Source organism: Phycodurus eques, chromosome 8 (assembly GCF_024500275.1).
Source record: "Phycodurus eques isolate BA_2022a chromosome 8, UOR_Pequ_1.1, whole genome shotgun sequence".
In the NCBI taxonomy this organism is placed as follows: Eukaryota; Metazoa; Chordata; class Actinopteri; order Syngnathiformes; family Syngnathidae; genus Phycodurus; species Phycodurus eques.
The window spans coordinates 15,716,057-15,733,263 of NC_084532.1; the positions used below are offsets into that span (position 1 = coordinate 15,716,057).

The following is a 17,207-nucleotide window of genomic DNA, read 5'->3' on the forward strand; positions in this document are numbered from 1 at the left end:
GAGTTATGTGGGGTCCATTTTGAACATTGACTTAAGTTATAGTGATTGTTCCTCATCATACTGCTTACCTCTTTTCTGCATGAAACTGAAGAGGTCATCCAGAAACTCTTTCCTCTTTGGGTCTCCATTTAGTTCATACAGCTGTGGAGTGAAAGAGGAGGAAGATGAGGTGTTTGCTGATACAACATACTAGTACTACAAAAAGGATCAGCAGACAGGTGCACAGACATTTTTGAGGACAGGTGCTCAAACCCAAAAAAAGGGCTCCCATTGCCAAAATTATTCATACAATTAAGACAAATTGTAGCATATATTTAACATGGATTTTGTTTTGTTAACACAATCAACACAGTCAAAATACAACTACTAACAAAGAAGGTGACTATAAACAAATGTCAGATTTTTATAATATACAAAAATGAGACCAAGGAAAATCATTTAAAAACTCTTTTCCACTATTAGTTAACCTATGACCTCTACAACTCAATTGAAAAACCTCTACAACTCAATTGAAAAAAAGAATTGACAAATAAACAGCGATGATGTGGCTGCGAAAGTGTACACATCCTCTTATAAATGGGAATGTGTCAGTGTTCAGAATTAAGCAATCACATTCAAACACGTTAAACTGGGGTCAGCACACACCTGTCACCATTTATTAAAGTGCCTCTGATTAACCCCAAATAAATTAAGGTGAGAGCATATGCACACTTCTCACAAGGACTCAAACAAGTGCCCCTCAAATACCAAAACACGGGGTGGAATTGATGGCAGTGAGGGTAATTTTAATTTTTTTAAAATATTGATGAATGAAGAAAAAAAAAGGGCCTGCAGCAAAACATTTTTTTTTTCATCCAGGGCAAAAGACCAGGAGCTTGAGCACCACCTGGTGGCCATGTGTGCACATACCTGGTGATCGGCCACAACTGAAGAATTGCACGGAACAGAACATGGTTGCAAGATCACAATTACAATGACAACTTGTCAACATTTCTATAAAAAAATAAATAAAAACAGTGAAAAAAAACCAAGCTTTTATCTGAAAAACTACCAGTCGTCCGGAGTCAGGTCATGCAAAGAGACACACATTGAGGAAAATGATTTGGGTCAGTCACTTGATGAGAACTTCATGCAGGGCCAGCTGCCGGCGGGGCCCAGAGTGCCAGAAAGTTCAGTGAAAGTTTGCAGTAAATGTGGGGCACCCACTTTGGGGAGTACAAGGAGTCTATTGAGCCTATGGCTGTTTTTCTGTTCCAGTTTGGCAGTGTACCCGGAAATGATCATAACATTTATATCGCATCAACAAGAGAGAGGAAACTCGAGGCTCAGGTTGACCCTCACATTGCATATGAGAGCAAACATCACAGGAAGACATTAACCTCTCCACACATATCACACAACTAACCATTAGGCCCCAGACCTGAAGTGATTATTGATTTTCCGACTGATGGAAAATTAATCTTTAATGAACTATTCTGGTGATCAATCAATCATTTTAAAGCAAATGGCCTACAATATACCCTCCTTCTAGCATATTAAACTTCTATTTTTACTCTTATTTGTCTTATAAGACGAGTCTGATTTATTTTTTATTTTAATTTGTTTGTGAAAGGTTTTGCGTTATAAACATCCATCCAAACCCGAGCAAGCATGGGGAGAACATGCAAACTCTATACAGGAAGGACAGAGCCTGGATACGAACCCATGATCTCTGAACTGTGAAGCGGACATGTTACCCAGTCGGCCCGCTATAGACATAATTTGATAACAACAGAACATTAGGAAACTTATCAGAGGATCACGTGTAATCATTGTTTTTCTGGGTTAATAATTGGCCCACCCTTTGTCAAAACTAGATTTAGCTGAAACACAATGTCTCACTTTCTGTGCATATTGGGCAATGCACAACCAGTGAACCACGAATGTGTTTCATACATTTGCTAGAATATGAAATAAGACCATTAATTCCACATTAAACTACAGTCTTTATTTAGCAACTGTATTTAGTTTTAATCCTGTGACCTGTAATTGCCGCGTTACTGACTAAGTCCGCAGTGAATTAACGTAAACGTGTCACTGACAGACAAAACTATACAACATTATGTGGTTTGTTTTGAATGTTGGTGTGCTATGATTGATGCCAACTTTTATGGATGGGAGCGCAGTTATTTTGTGTGTGCTTGCCTATAGCTGCCACCGAGAGGAAATGAAAAGCTTGTACGGCTGAAGTTGTGTAGGATGTGACAGAAGTGCCCTCTAACCAGTAACAGACTGACCCTCATTGGGGCATTCAGCCCTCATTAGAAGACTTCAAGCTGCCATCAGATCTTATCGTGTGTGTGTGTGTGTGTGTGTGTATACGTGTGTGTGTGTGTGTGTGTGTGTGCGCGCGTGCATGCCTGTTTGTGCATGCGTAAGGGGGGGTTGCTGGATTGAAGAGGCCTGAATGAGATGGGGTGGTGGTGGGGGATTCCTGCTAATGTACAGGGCTGCTGGAGACAAGGGGGAGTTTTAATTACAGGATGCATGCATTTTGTGAAGTGCCGCACCATAAATCTTGGAAATGACCCCCTTACGCCCTTCCCCCACCTATTCTTTATTTGCTCTCCATCCATCCCTCTCTTTATCACACAAACAAATGTTTCCCAAGTGCCTGGTGGTTTTACTGTGGTATGAAGCCATGGATGTGTAGAGAAACATGCCCTCATTACTCAATGCAACTATTCAAGTAATTTATTAAAAACAAAAACAAAAATGATGCATGTTTCATTATGATTAGAGTGGAGTATGTAATGAGGCTTTTTAACTGGCTGCGAGAGGTACACCTGCACAATCGGAACAAATATGAATAAAAGTTGCATCAGAAAATTCATTTTAAAATATAATGATGCTCAGTTTTGATTGACAGTCAGATATTAAAAGAATAACGTTCCTGTTGTTCAGTACGTCCAGTGCTACACCACTGCAAACTAAACCACAACAATGAGCAAATTGTTAATTGAGCATTAATTTGATCATTTATCTTTGGATCTCATTAGATTGTACAAGAGGTTGTGGCCACTCAGGGTATAAGGACCTGCAGATTGGAGGAGTTTGTCCTCTATAGTTTAGTGTGTGAAATGCATAGTATCCCTTTGGCGATTTCGTATCGAGTTTCAAGTCCCATTCAGTACTCACTGTTAACACAGATATGGACGCGCATCCTTCTTTGTGTTAGACTGCATGCAACAATAACAGAATGCTGCACCAATTAGGGGGGAATGGAGCTGAATCCATGTCTGTGTATATGGGACAACCGGAGCAGTGAAGGAGTTCATGCAGAATGCGGGATGGTTTTGACACACCTCCATTACAGAATGCCTGATGAATCAGTTCACACTCAGTTGCCATTTTGCCACCAATGATTGGTTGTGTGTTAGCAAACAAGGAGCATTTGTAAGCTGAGTGAGCTACAGTGATTTTGGTGCATTTTCCATGTAGATGAGGCAAGTAAAATATAAATAATCACATATTATGCTCAAATGACTGTAGCTCTGAAAGTAATTCAATTGAGGTAATAGCATTTATTTATGGCAAGTAAAAGCATTTGTAGCTCCAGTATAGATGAACATTTGACAAACTTTCCTTAATCGACCATTAGGAAATAGAATAATAATTTTGAACAAATATTTTATATGGCAGAGAAAAGTGTCTTAGTGGAAGTAACTCATCTTCATGTAGTTCTTTAGGCCGCAGATGAGTTGAGACTTACTCGACCATGCGTCTGCCGTTTGCAGTGACGAAGTGCACTCCATTTTTCCTTGAATTACTTTAAGAGTAAAATAACCAATTCCCCACAACCAACTTTAATAAGTATCAATTTGTCCACTAATTAATTATTATGGCCATCACTAAAATAACTGTTGTGTGTTGGAGTCTTCAATTGTGCCTAAATTCTGCAGACATACAAATGAACCCAAATGGGACACCTTGTTGACCAAATATTCCCATTCAACTGTCACTTCAATGTCACTTTCCACTTTTAGCTTCTCTAAACACTAAACTACTCATTTAAACTGCCCGCCTGACATTATTTATTTATCCAGTTCTATGGTCTGTTAATCTATATCCTGTTTAACTTCCTTTTTGTCTTTTTCTCCTTTTCTTTTCCATTTCCAATGCTATCAGATGATATCGTTTTATGTTTCATTCTCACCGGTTCAGTGATTATAATACTGATAATGCACATTAGAGCTCCCCTGCCACCACCTACACCCACACACACACCTTACATGGCAGAGCTGGGTGTGGTTGGTGTAGGATTACTGTATGGTTTTCATGTTTCTAATGTGTGAGTAGGGCCTGGGGCCCCTCCTGGATTAAAGCTCTGCTATTCAGATAAACAAGGAGAAACTAGAAAAACGACAATAAACCGGGCCAACTTGTATTGCTTGGAATCAGTTCACGTGCTTAAAAGCAGTTACCGTAAATGTTACAAAACCATGAAACACACTGCATTTTAACTTTCAAGATGTCACAGAAAATGGAACACTCATTTTGTCTTATTCGCCAGAAAGAATTTTTTTTTGTCACATTGGATTGTATCAGACACACATCTTGACATTGGTGACATGCATTGGTAGCATTTACCACTTCACAGCCACAGAAAAAGTATAATCTTGTATAAAACAGGCTGATCAGTTCCCACACTGGCTGTATATGTAGCAACAACTGCCCTTCTGCTGATACTTTATGAGGCCTCAACCACAGAAATCAAAGTGGTTTATGATGAAAATAATCAGTAACTACAGAGTAGCCTGTTGCTGCAGATTTGCCGTCATTAACATGTTGGTGGAAAGTAAAGGCCTCTTTATACTCCCGCGGCCGACAACGCCCGCATTTCATCACGTGACCGACGAATTGCCCCGCGCAGCACCTCTGCGTAGCTTGCCGCGCACCCGACAAAAACAGTTGCTGCGTGTTGAACGCCGCAGAGATCATCTCTCATGATTGGTCCGTTTAAGTCATATGCTGTGATGACGTACCAGCATGCCCATTGATTCTACATACCATCTACGTCGCCGCCTTCTTTTGCAGCATTATGAAACCTGTCATCTGGTCATCTAGGTACATTTGTTCTGTTGCGGTCACCATTATTGTTGCTTTGTTCCTTGTTACTGAAAGGAAAGTAAAAAGGGCTACCGGAAATGGCAAAAAAAAATGGAGAGGAAACTCCACCCTGTGGTGTCCTATCCAATACCAGCCGTAGCGACACCCCCGACTTGGAGGAGAACTGCAGCACACTTTCAAAACAACGCGCGTGGGTTGCGCTCGAGTTTAAAGGTAAATTACGCATGGGACAATCGCAGTGACATCAGCGCGGTCGCCGTCCGCGCAAGTATAAAGAAGCCTTAATACTGTTTGGCCAGGGGATTTATTTCAGTGCAGGGGGAGGGTTCACTCCTGTTAATGCAAATGGAGGTTTGTAAGCCAGCGGCACACAAGTGTCACATAGCACCTAATAAGGGCTTTGCAACTAAAAACCAGAACCCAGAGGAGACTGGAGTACGTCTACAACTCAACAAGCTAACTATCAGGAGTGAATGGATTATCATTCATGCATTCCGTTTAATGTAATCTTTTTTTACAAAACAAAAATATGAGCGTCAAAAGCATATACTGTACTAAGAACATACATCACAACATACAGCAGAGCATGACAACAACCTAAGCATAACTCTAAATCAAACAATGGATTGACCAGTACACGATTGGCCTCAACGGAGCCCAGATTTGAATCAGTTTCAAGATCTATGGAGTTACCAGAACACATTGAACACGTTTAGAGCACTTTTGCTTAAAGTTAAATAGCAACGTGACAAGCTCAACCCCCTTTCCAAACACCTTTAATGCTGTAATAAAATCATGCTTTAGAATACTTATCATGCTTTAAATGCTTCAGCACCACATAAAAATTTTTTTTCCTCTATAAATGATTTGAATGTTTAACTGATTTTTTCCCCACTTTGATAGATTTCCACCCCAAAAAATTATTTTACATAAGCAGTTGATGTTTCATATTCATAGTAGGATATGACAAAGACTGACGAAAGTCATTGTAAAACGGCATCATTGCCTGCTGGACATCTAGTCACTTGATGCTCTTGCAATGAGTCAAGTTATTAAGTTGCGTGATTACTGGTAACAAGCACACCTGATGTGATTTGCATATGCGTAAAGAAAGTCTATATATACTGTGTCCGGTGCAAAACAGAAACCAGATTTATTTTTTTAATATTTTTTTTTATAAATGTTGCAGAACTAGTTACTCCATTTGTTCATCAAAGTGTGTTCATGTATCCCGCCCTCCCCCACAGGGGAAGAAGCATGAATTTTACCTTATAAACTATTTAATAGGAAACCATACTCAACCGGAATGAGGAGGAATGGATTGTGGAAAAGAAAAGCTCAATAAGTAAATTTAGCTAGTACTAAGTGACTCATAAAGGTGGGGGAAGGGGTAATGTAGCTGAAAGGGGTCCAGGTCGGGGAGTTGATACAGCTCTTGAACACATGATCAGCCATTTTCAAACAGTGCATTGTATCAACTCACAGCCCTTTTATGGATGCCCTTAATCTCCCCAAAACAAATGGATGAATATTCTTTGCTCCAAAGAACATACTTTACACAGTATAGTCTGTATCAAAGACCCATTTATGAGGCACAGTAAAACACTACTAAGCATGTTTCACATTGTTGAGTTCAATAACAACAGATTGTTGCTGTAGCAGTGGAAGACTTCTGTATGCGGGAGACAGTTTTATATGATATACACTAACCCAATTACAGTATAGCCGTGTTACCAATGCTACAATATGATTATGAATGAAGGGAACCATTAGATCATTCTAGGAAGCCCGGAGAGTTTGTAAACATGTAGATATGTACGTGTATTTGAGAGTTTTAATGAAAGAAGACCCTTCAGTGACCTTTTAGTACTGCATTTGCAGAGAGAGAACGCTATGCGACGCTGCAATTAACAATCTGGCTGTACTTTAACAAAGAGCCAAGTCAGAGGGACCAAGTTTTAAATCAGGGTTCACTAATGGATCACACTACAGCCCTAAAAGGTGCGTGGGGCAATTCATATTGGCCAACTTTATCTTTTTATCTAATTACTTGGAGCACTGTACAATCTGTGTGCACACATTCTGAAATGGCCGGAAAAGAGCTAGTAGTCACAATGTAACAATAAAGTATGTGAAGGTTGTATATAACTAATAGAAGTAATATTTGGTATATATAAATCATACATTTTCCAACTCACATTTCAAGAAATAACTACAGAGATGAGTGATTAAATGTATAAAATATTCTCAATAGACTGATACTATGTAATAACCCCACAAACCATAGACACATTGAGTATGCTGCAATAGAGTCTTGAAAAGCACAAAAGCAGTCTGTCAAGGCAACATTTCCAGCTTGTAGTAGATCACTGCTTGAATCCTGTGTGAACAACACCTACTGAATTGTACTTCAAATCAAACAGAGGAAACAAGCTCCTCTCCTTCTCAGTCTGATATTACATTGTTTCCATATGGAGTTGAATTCAGCTGGAAACTGTGGCCTGACAACAGCTGTGACAGAAACATCTCGTCCGTGTGTCCATAAGCTGACATCGATAATGATTCCATCTATGTCCGCTCTCCACAACGTCCCATCCTCCCCTCCCCCTCGAGCACACAATTAACAGCAACAATAGATCTGTTTGACTGCAGTTGCATTCAACATTGTTTTATTGACAGGCAAGATCAAACGCATCATAATCCACAGTGACCAGCCGACCTCAGAAAATTCAAACGCATCGACTCAGTGTGAGGAGCTGAGCCGCCAGTCGAAGACAAAGACGAGCACTGTGACAGACCGATCTGATGTAGCTCGGTCTGTGAAAAATCGCTCTTCGCGGAAGGAAATGATTGATGTGTAGCTGTTAAAGAAACCAAATATTTACGTCTCAAACATTTTTCACCAAGTACCACCTAAAAAAATCCTTAGCTCTCCAAGTACCACCGTAATGACTAACATTAAAATAGAGTAGTGTAGTAGGCCTAAGTGTTCATCAAAAACAAGGCGGAGATTTTAGTACTAAACATTTGATTTCATATTGTGTCATCCCCTGAGAATCATTTGTTTCTCCCTTCATTTTCTTGACATACAGTGCCATGAAAAAGTATTGGCCACCTTCTCAAATGCTGATAGTTTTGCACAGTTTCCACACTTCAACATTTAAGATCATCAAACAAATGTAAATATCATACAAATATAACCCAAGAGAACTTAAAATTCTGTTTTTAAAAGGTGGTTTCATTTATCAAGTAAAAAAAAAAAAAACTATTCAAAGTTACCTGGCCCTGTGTGAAAAACTAATTACCCCCCTTGTTAAATCATGAATTAATTGTGACTAATCACAGTTTTTGGTTAATTCTGGTTTTTGGTTTACTGATCACACCCGAGCCCGACTACCTCCAGACCTGTTCAACCAAGAAATCACTTAAACAGACTCTTCCATCCATTCATCCATTATCTGTACCACTTATCCTAACTAGGGTCGCGGTCGCACTGGAGCCTATCCCAGCTATCTTCGGGCGAGAGGCGGTGTACATTCCCAACTGGTCGCCAGCCAATCGGAGGGCACATATAAATAAACAACCATTCACACTCACATTCATCCTACGGGCAATTTAGTACTTTTCAGTTCAATTCAGTACTTTTAGTGTACATTTACACAACAAAGTATTAAGTAAAACAGAAACTTAAGTTTTTCTTTTGTGTTTTTTTAATACAGTTGCCACTGCTGCCTGAAACCAGAGTCTTGAAGAGTCTTCAATCAACCTACCACTCATGTTTTTGGGATGTGGGAGGAAACCGTAGAAAACCCACGCAGGCGGGGCCGGGATTTGAACCCCGATTTGAACTGTGAGGCAGATGTGCTAACCAGTCATCCACTGTTTCACCTAAACAGAATCTGTCCCGACAAAATCAAGTCTGACAAAAGATCTAAAAAAAAGACGATCCAAAGAAATTCCAGAACAGTCGAGAAATAAAGTAGTTCACATCTATCAGTCTGGAAAGGGTTACAAAGCCATGTCTAAAGCTTTAGGATTCAAGTGAACCATAGGGAGGGCCAACATCCTCACATGGAGAAAACATGGAACAGTGGTGAACCTTCCCAGGAGTGGCCAGCCTACAAAGATTACCCCAAGAGAACAGCAATGACTCATCCGGGAGGTCACGAAGGAACTCAGGACAACCTTTTAAGAACTGCAGGCCTCCCCTTGCCTCAGTTGATGTCAGTGTTTATGACACAACAATATGGAAGAGACTGGGAATAAATGGCATCTATGGCAGAGTTCCAAGGCGAAAACCACTGATGACCAAAAAGAACAAAAAGGCTCATCTTTCTTTTGCAAAAAAACAGCTGAATGATTCCCGAGACTTTTGGGACAATATTACATGGACTGAATGTGTGTGTCTCGTTACATCTGGCGTAAATATAGCACAGCATTCCACAAGAAGAACATCATACCAACAGTCAAACATGGTGGTGGTACTCTGATGGTCATGGGCTGCTTCGCTCCTTCAGGACCTGGACAACTTGCTGTGATTGATGGAACCATAAATTCTGCTCTTTAACAGAAAATCCTCAAGGAGAATGTTCAGCCATCAGTTTGTGACCTCAAGCTGCAGCGCAAAACACACCGGCAAGTCAACTTTTGAATGGCTTAAAAAAAAAAGAGAGAGGTTTTTGAGTGGCCTAGTCGAAGTCGAGACTTGAGTCTGGTTTAAATGCATTGGCATGACCTTAAAAAGGCCGTTCATGCTTGAAAACCCTCCATTTTTGCTTAGTTTCAAACAATTCTGCAAGGAAGAGCGGGCCAAAATATCTCCACAGAGATGTGACAGACTCATTGCCAGTTATAGAAAACGCTTGATTTCAGTTGCTGCTGCTGAGGATGGCCCAAGCAGTTATTAGGTTTAGGGCGGCATTACTTTTTCACACAGGGCCAGGTAACTTTGAATAGTTTTTTATTTTCCTTTTTAAATAAAATCACCATTTAAAAACAGCATTTTAAGTTCACTTGGGTTATATTTGATATTTACATTTACATTTCAAGTATCTTGGGGTCTTGTTCACGAGTGAGGGAAGAATGGAACGGGAGATCGACAGGCGGATCGGTGCTGCGTCTGCAGTGATGCGGACTTTGTATCTGTCCGTTGTGGTAAAGAAGGAGCTAAGCCGAAAGGCGAAGCTCTCAATTTACCGGTCGATCTTCGTTCCTACCCTCACCTATGGTCATGAGCTGTGGGTCGTGACCGAAAGAACAAGATTCCGGATACAACCGTGCCGAAATGAGTTTCCTCCGCAGGGTGTCCGGGCTCTCCCTTAGAGATAGGGTGAGAAGCTCGGTCATCCGGGAGGATCTCAGAGTAGAGCCGCTGCTCCTCCGCATTGAGAGGAGCCAGATGAGGTGGCTGGGGCATCTGATTCGGATGCCTCCCGGACGCCTCCCTGGTGAGGTGTTCCGGGCACGTCCCATCGGGAGGAGACCCCGGGGACGACCCAGGACACGCTGGAGAGACTACGTCCTTCGGCTGGCCTGGGAACGCCTCGGGATCCCCCCGGATGAAGTGGCTGGGGAGAGGGAAGTCTGGGCGTCCCTGCTAAAGCTACTGCCCCCAGCCACCCCCGCGACCCGACCCGGATAAGCGGTAGAAAATGGATGGATGGATGGATGGATTTACATTTGTTTGACGATTTTAAACATTTAAGTGGACAAACTATGCAAAAACATAAGAATTTGAGAAGGGGGGTCAATATTTTTTCATGGCACTGTCGGGCGATAAGATACTGTATTGTCCTTCCTTCTAATATGTTTGACTGTATTTTATTATATTTTTATTTAATTTAGTGATTTTTTCGACAACCACTTGAGGAAGCACCCGTACCACTAGTGGTACCCGTACCACACTGAGAATCACTGCTGTAAATGATTCAGAAGCACCTCACACACATTTGCATAACAAAGGTTTAAGTAAAACAGAAACTCGAGTTTTTCTTTTGTTTTTTTAATACAGTTGACAGCCCTGCCTGAAACAATCTGTAAAATTACTGTAAATGCTGTATGTGCAATATACACTCATTTAAAAGAGAACACAACTCACATGAGCATAATCTGTATGTCCTCCCAAGTCTATGTGTGTGGGTTTCAAAACCATGTGGAATTTGACGTATGTAAGTAATGAGTTGCAGTAGCAGTGCAGTAAATATACACTTTGCTGTAAAAGAGCCATTATCTTGAGAAGCCCAAACACAAAGACAGGCAAGTGGCCTGTATACTGTTTTGGTTGTGACATACTCATGTATGCCTTGACTGAATTCTTCAACACACATTTTCACAGACCACTGTTCTTATCATTTACAAATAAACTATTTGTGCCATTAAAAAAAAAACCTAGAGACCCTTTTTAAGTGTTTCCGTTGTCAGGCTCCAAAAGCCAAAACAACAGTTCCCCCCCTGTCCCCATTTCAATTAAAAATGTCATTATGGCCCCTTGATGCGCTGACATGAGAAAATCAGTGGATGAAACAGGGGAGAAAGAGAATGTATTCCATGCTTCCATTCCACCACACTACCATCAGATAGCATGTCTTGTAGATTTGGATAAGAATCAGAAATAAACAGCGGCCAACTTTCCCAGACCCGCAACACCCAGACATTTTCTATCAGTGGGAAATCTCTTCTAACCACACTGCTGAAGACGAGCATCCCAATCATAGAGGCCAAAACTCAGGCAGGGCCAAACTGAACAGAGAAGCGGTTAGAACAGTCAAGCAACCCCGCAAGTCAACCCTTCAGCATAATCCTGCTGTCAATTATCCTTGAGAAGGATTATTCAATTCAAGCTTGAATGAGAATGTACTACAGTATATAATCATTAAATGAGACTTCTTTAAAAAAGTTATTTATTCACAGCTAGCGCAGAAGATGGAAAGCAGATGGTGGGAGAGAGGAATGAGGGTCACAGGGCACTGATGCAAACAAGATGAAGACATACATGGAGATATTTAATCTAACCTCGGAGAGCTGAAAAACTGAGGTTTTGGGGACAGTGTCACTCAAAGTGATAGATGAGCACTGTGTTGAGTTTAATGGATGACAGCTGAGTCCTTTAAACCATATCTGGCCCACCCAGCCTGCATGCAGGCCTGATATGTACAGTATGTATGGGGCTCTATAAAGACAGAGATGTTGTGGCCACCTCGCCTCGCCCGTCACTAACCAAGGTGGTGACTCTGCAATTTGCCCTCAAGCAACTCCTCAATTTGTCCTCCCCATGCAAAACCCTATGTACGATACTTAATTAAATGTGTCAAAGTTTTTTACCCACCTCATGCAATGATTTCAGTGACAAGACTTACACTTCTGACATCCACACGACCGTTCTATCAGTCTTCTTTGTCCTTTCTACTCCACTCGCTAAAGACAAGCACAGAATTTCACAAACAACATACATACTAGATACGTCCGTCCATTCATTTTCCATAGTGCTTGCGTATACTCATTAGGGTCATGTGTGAGCTGGAGCCCATCCCAGCTGACTTTGCGCGAGAGCTGAGTAGACACCCTGGACTGGTTTGCCAGTCACTCGCAGAGCACATATACACAAACAACCATTGACACACCTATGGACGGACATTTTCCTTTTAATGTAGAAGGAAGCTGGAGAATCTAGAGAAACCCCACGCAAGCACAGGGAGAACATGCAAACTCCACACAGGAGGGCCAGAGCCAGGTTCTAACCAAGAACATCAGAACTGTGAGGCAGATGGGCTTAACGTTTGTACCCGCGCTGCTACTATCAAGTCGTACAATGGAAAAGAAAAGCACACATTTGTATTTGTGGCTAAGTACAAAAACATGAAAAATATAATAAGATTATATATGCTGTGTTATGAAAGAGAAGTGTGTGCGCGTGTGTGTGTACACACCTCGCCTTGACAACAATGGATCTAACACCTAATGGTTCCCTAGTGACAATGAAGAGTTAGCTGTGCTTTTCATCCTGTTTGAGCTTTCATTGTGCAGCCATATTGAAAATACAATATATATTTTCTGCTCTCTCATCCAGTGACATTTTGCACAAAGAGCCATTCTGACCTTGAAAATGCTTGGCGAAGAATCTTAATGTCTGACCCAGCACTTAATTGATTCTTTCAAGACAAAGCTTGCACCACACGCTACCTTTTCAGGGGCATCTGAAGGCAACATTGGAATTTCAAAGCTTTGGTTCAAATGAATGCCTTTATCTGGGTCATTGTATGAGAACATGCAACTTTTTTTCCATTTGTCAGCTCTGTGCATTCAGCGACCATCTACTTCCAGGCTGGTATTATGAAAAAGTCAAAAGGCAAGAATGCAAGCAGCGCCCTTGTTGTTTGGTGAGAATATACGTCTCACACAATATAGTGGCAAAGACAATGGGGGATGTGGGGCATCTGTGATTCTTGCTGTTGCTCAAGAAATGGTCATTTCCTCATTTCCTGTGAGAGGGCTTGGGGGTTACTACCAGGGGTGGGAATCACAAGGAATTTGTCAAAATCTAAAGGATAAAAACAAACTTACAGCAACTAAAGAAAGGAGCTGGAGTCTTACTTATTCCAATCTTTGTTTACATTCCCACGTCAACCTTCCCTCCTCCTTAGTGAGCAGGAGCCAGTTTCCACTATTAGTTGATTGCACACTTCTTGACAGTGGTTCAAATACCATACAGTGCTTTTGTTAAAACGACATTGTGTTACACACTCTACTTGGCACAGCTTCAAAGCGCAACGCCAACTGGCTGTTGTTTTGTTGCTCCTCACCTACCCTCTTTTTTCTTTTGCCTCGCCGCCCCCCCGACTCCCTTCACACTGAACAGGAAAACCCTTACAGGTCCTCCCGTGCAACCGCTGCCTTTGTTTCGCAGCCTTTTGTTTTCACGGCACAGACAATACCCATTAAGCCTTGTTTCCCTTTTGTTAAATCCGTATCACTGCACAGGGATGTGTCAGGGCAATTAAATGATAACTAGCATGCGCTTATTCATTCCAACCCAAGCAACTTACACGAGAAAAAAAAAAGATGACCTTTTGAATGCATCGCAATTTTATATCACTGTATTTGCTATTTTGTCAAGTAATTAATACATATTATTACTGTATTCATCTAGCCATCCATTTTCGCTTGTCCTAATTAGATTCGCCGGTGAGCTGGAGCCCATCGCATCTCACCGTGGGCGAGAGACAGGGTACTCCCCCATTTGGTCGCCAGTAAATCGCAGTGCACATACATTATATGGAGTAGAAAAACAAGCCATCACACTGACATTCACACTTCTAATAATTTACAGTCTTTACTCGCTAAACCCACGCAAGCACTAGGAGAACATGCACAGTAAGGCTGGCATCAAGTATCGGACCCCGGACACAACTGACAATACAATATTAACAAGATCTTGTCTTTTAAATCATTGATCAATTGTCTGAGAATGTCAGCTTCAAATCTGTAGCATTGCTTTTTTAATCATTCAAATTATCGTGAGAATTTATACGGTTGTATAAAATAAAAAACATTGTCATATGAATTCATACAAGACAGATTTAAAGGATCCTGTGAAAACTCGAGTGGAATACAAAGCCAACAAGGACTTCTTGGACAGCTGTATCAGCAAAAAACTGACAGGCAATCCCAATAAGTGTCGCTCCCACTTGGCTCTCATTCAAGCTATACTTCCTGTTGTCCCAGTCAACCCCATCCCCCTCTTCACAGTGCGTGCATGTGTGTGTGTGTGTGTGCGCGCTTGCGTGTGTGCGCAATTTAATGTTTAATGCCAAATGCCCTCCACTCACCCTGATCATGGTGAGTGCCATGAATTTTTAAAGACATCCCTTCTTTGCTGTCCATCTGGGCTCCATCTGCCCTGCTGCTGATGTTTAAGGCCCACACAGACTAACTTCAAAGGCCCCGCCTGGCCTCTGAACCTTTTTGGCCTGATGAGGATACTGCTTATTAAGGGGGCATGAACCATTTGTACAGGACCGAAGCTATTATAAAGCCATTCAAACAAAAGTTTTCCCCAAATTAACAAAAAAAAGTTGACACAATTTGTCTCTGTCGTAAAAATCACCTACTTGATTGAATTCCTGCATTGATAAAGAGGCCTTTACAGACTGAAAAACCCAGGACAAAGCTGAACAATGAAGGCGAACAAGCCAATATAAACAACATACATCTATACTAAAAATACTGCCATGCAACAACTATGTATTGATCCAGATTATATTGTATGTTAATCTATAGTTCAGCTGCTGCATGCATGTTGCATGATAGAGCTAGTCGTCCTCAAGCCGATAACACAAAAGGGGTCGAGGACCCTCTTTTTGTAGGTCACCAGGGCCCACGATATGACATTAAAATAAAATCTCAACCAAAAAAAAAAAAAAAACCAAGTTCGGATTTCAATCAGTTTTCCTCCCTTTGCATAAAACAAGCAAATGACATGACAATTATTTGTTTTCTTGACGGAATTAAGAAGAATAATGTACCGCTAACAAGATAAAATGCGTCGTCAAACTGGATGCATCAAAGAGAAAAACCGCAGCTCCTCTAGCTCTCTCACACTTTTTCCGATGTAGAATTTTACAGATGAGGCAAATCGACCATGGCAAAATATTTGGATCTTGGAAGCACATATCTCGGGTCAAAAGTTTCCATCATGTCGATAAGTCACTGCTTTTGCATTGTACAAATATGCACCATGTCTTTGGCAATGTTTAGCATGATAGACTGTGATTGTCTTCCACCAGGAAAACAATGTGAAAATGTTTCCACTCATGTTGTCCGTTTCTTCGTGGCAATTAAAATTGCTAGTCACTTTTTTTTTTTTGTGTAATAATCACTCGAGGGGTAGGAGAAGTGACTAAATATAGTGGTAAAGCCACTAATTTGGCAACACAGACTGTGCTTTTGTAAACTAGCCAGAGGTGGATAGAGTAGCCAAATATTGTACTCAAGTAAGAGTACTGTTACTTGACAAAAATGTGACTCAAGTAAAAGTAAAATATAGTCCTCCCAAAAATTATTTAAGAGTAAAAAGTACACAGTGTAAAAACGGTGAAGGTACTCACCATTTACTCAGTACTTGAGTAGTTTTTAGTAGTAGTAGTAGTTTTTACCACTCAAGCACTGAGTAAATGGTGAGTACCTTCTGATTTTTTTAATCAGAACATGAACATCAATGAAATAAAAATAACAAAATAAAATGCGAATGTGCAAATTCTCATATTACTGTATGTGTGTGTATACAGTGTGAGCGAGATTAGCACGTAGCCCAAGAGATCCATGTTTTACAGTTACTTGTGATAAAATAGGGCTAATGTGGGCTAATATGCACATCCAAAACAACAAAAAAAACATCTGCAATTTACCACAAGGTGTTTTCTCACGTTAGAAGTGTTGCACATTGTTGCCTTCAATGGTAACAACGACCTTCCCAACATGGTTGCCACATAGGCACGACGATTAGCCGGGCTGGCCTATGTAGTGTTAATACCAACGTCACTAGCGCTTAAATTGGATTGGCGCAAACAGTGCCCGATGCGGAAGTCGAACTCGTAGACTAAAGTGATAGGTCGCGCATGAAATAATAATAATAATAATAATAATTGATCAATAAAAGTAGCGAGCGGCAAGATCATTGTAACTGAGTAAAAGTAAAAGTACTGTTTCTTCTTAACATAAATACTCAAGTAAAAGTAAAAAGTCTGCAGTATTAAAAATACTTTGACAAGTACAATGTATCCAAGATGCTACTGGAAAAGTCAATGTACGTTACCCACCTCTGAAACTAGCTTTATTCTGTTTCCAGTCATGTGGTAAAAGCAGTGCATGTCAGTCGGGGATGCACTTTGAAATGACGCGCAAAAAAAATAAATAAAATCCCGACAAACTCAAAATTAATGAATAACTGTCCTGCCCTAAATATTATTTTGTATTTTTTAGTTATTTTGTGAATGAAAATTAATCAGGCTGCACGGTGGAAGACTGGTTAGAGCGTCAGCCTCACAGTTGAGGTGCGAGGTTCAATCCCCGTTCCCGCCTGTGTGGAGTTTGCATGTTCTCCC

At 40.9% G+C, this 17,207-nt stretch overlaps 1 protein-coding gene across 3 annotated transcripts in view; it reads right to left on the reverse strand.

Annotated features, from left to right (window-relative positions):
- arid3a (AT-rich interactive domain 3A) overlaps window positions 1-17,207 on the reverse strand; it is a 47,533-nt gene that overhangs the window by 9,597 nt on the left and 20,729 nt on the right. For all 3 annotated transcript variants that reach the window (XM_061684744.1, XM_061684743.1, XM_061684745.1), the window contains one exon: window positions 69-141. In XM_061684744.1, the coding sequence (XP_061540728.1) occupies window positions 69-141 (73 nt within the window). The remainder of the gene's footprint in view (window positions 1-68; window positions 142-17,207) is intronic.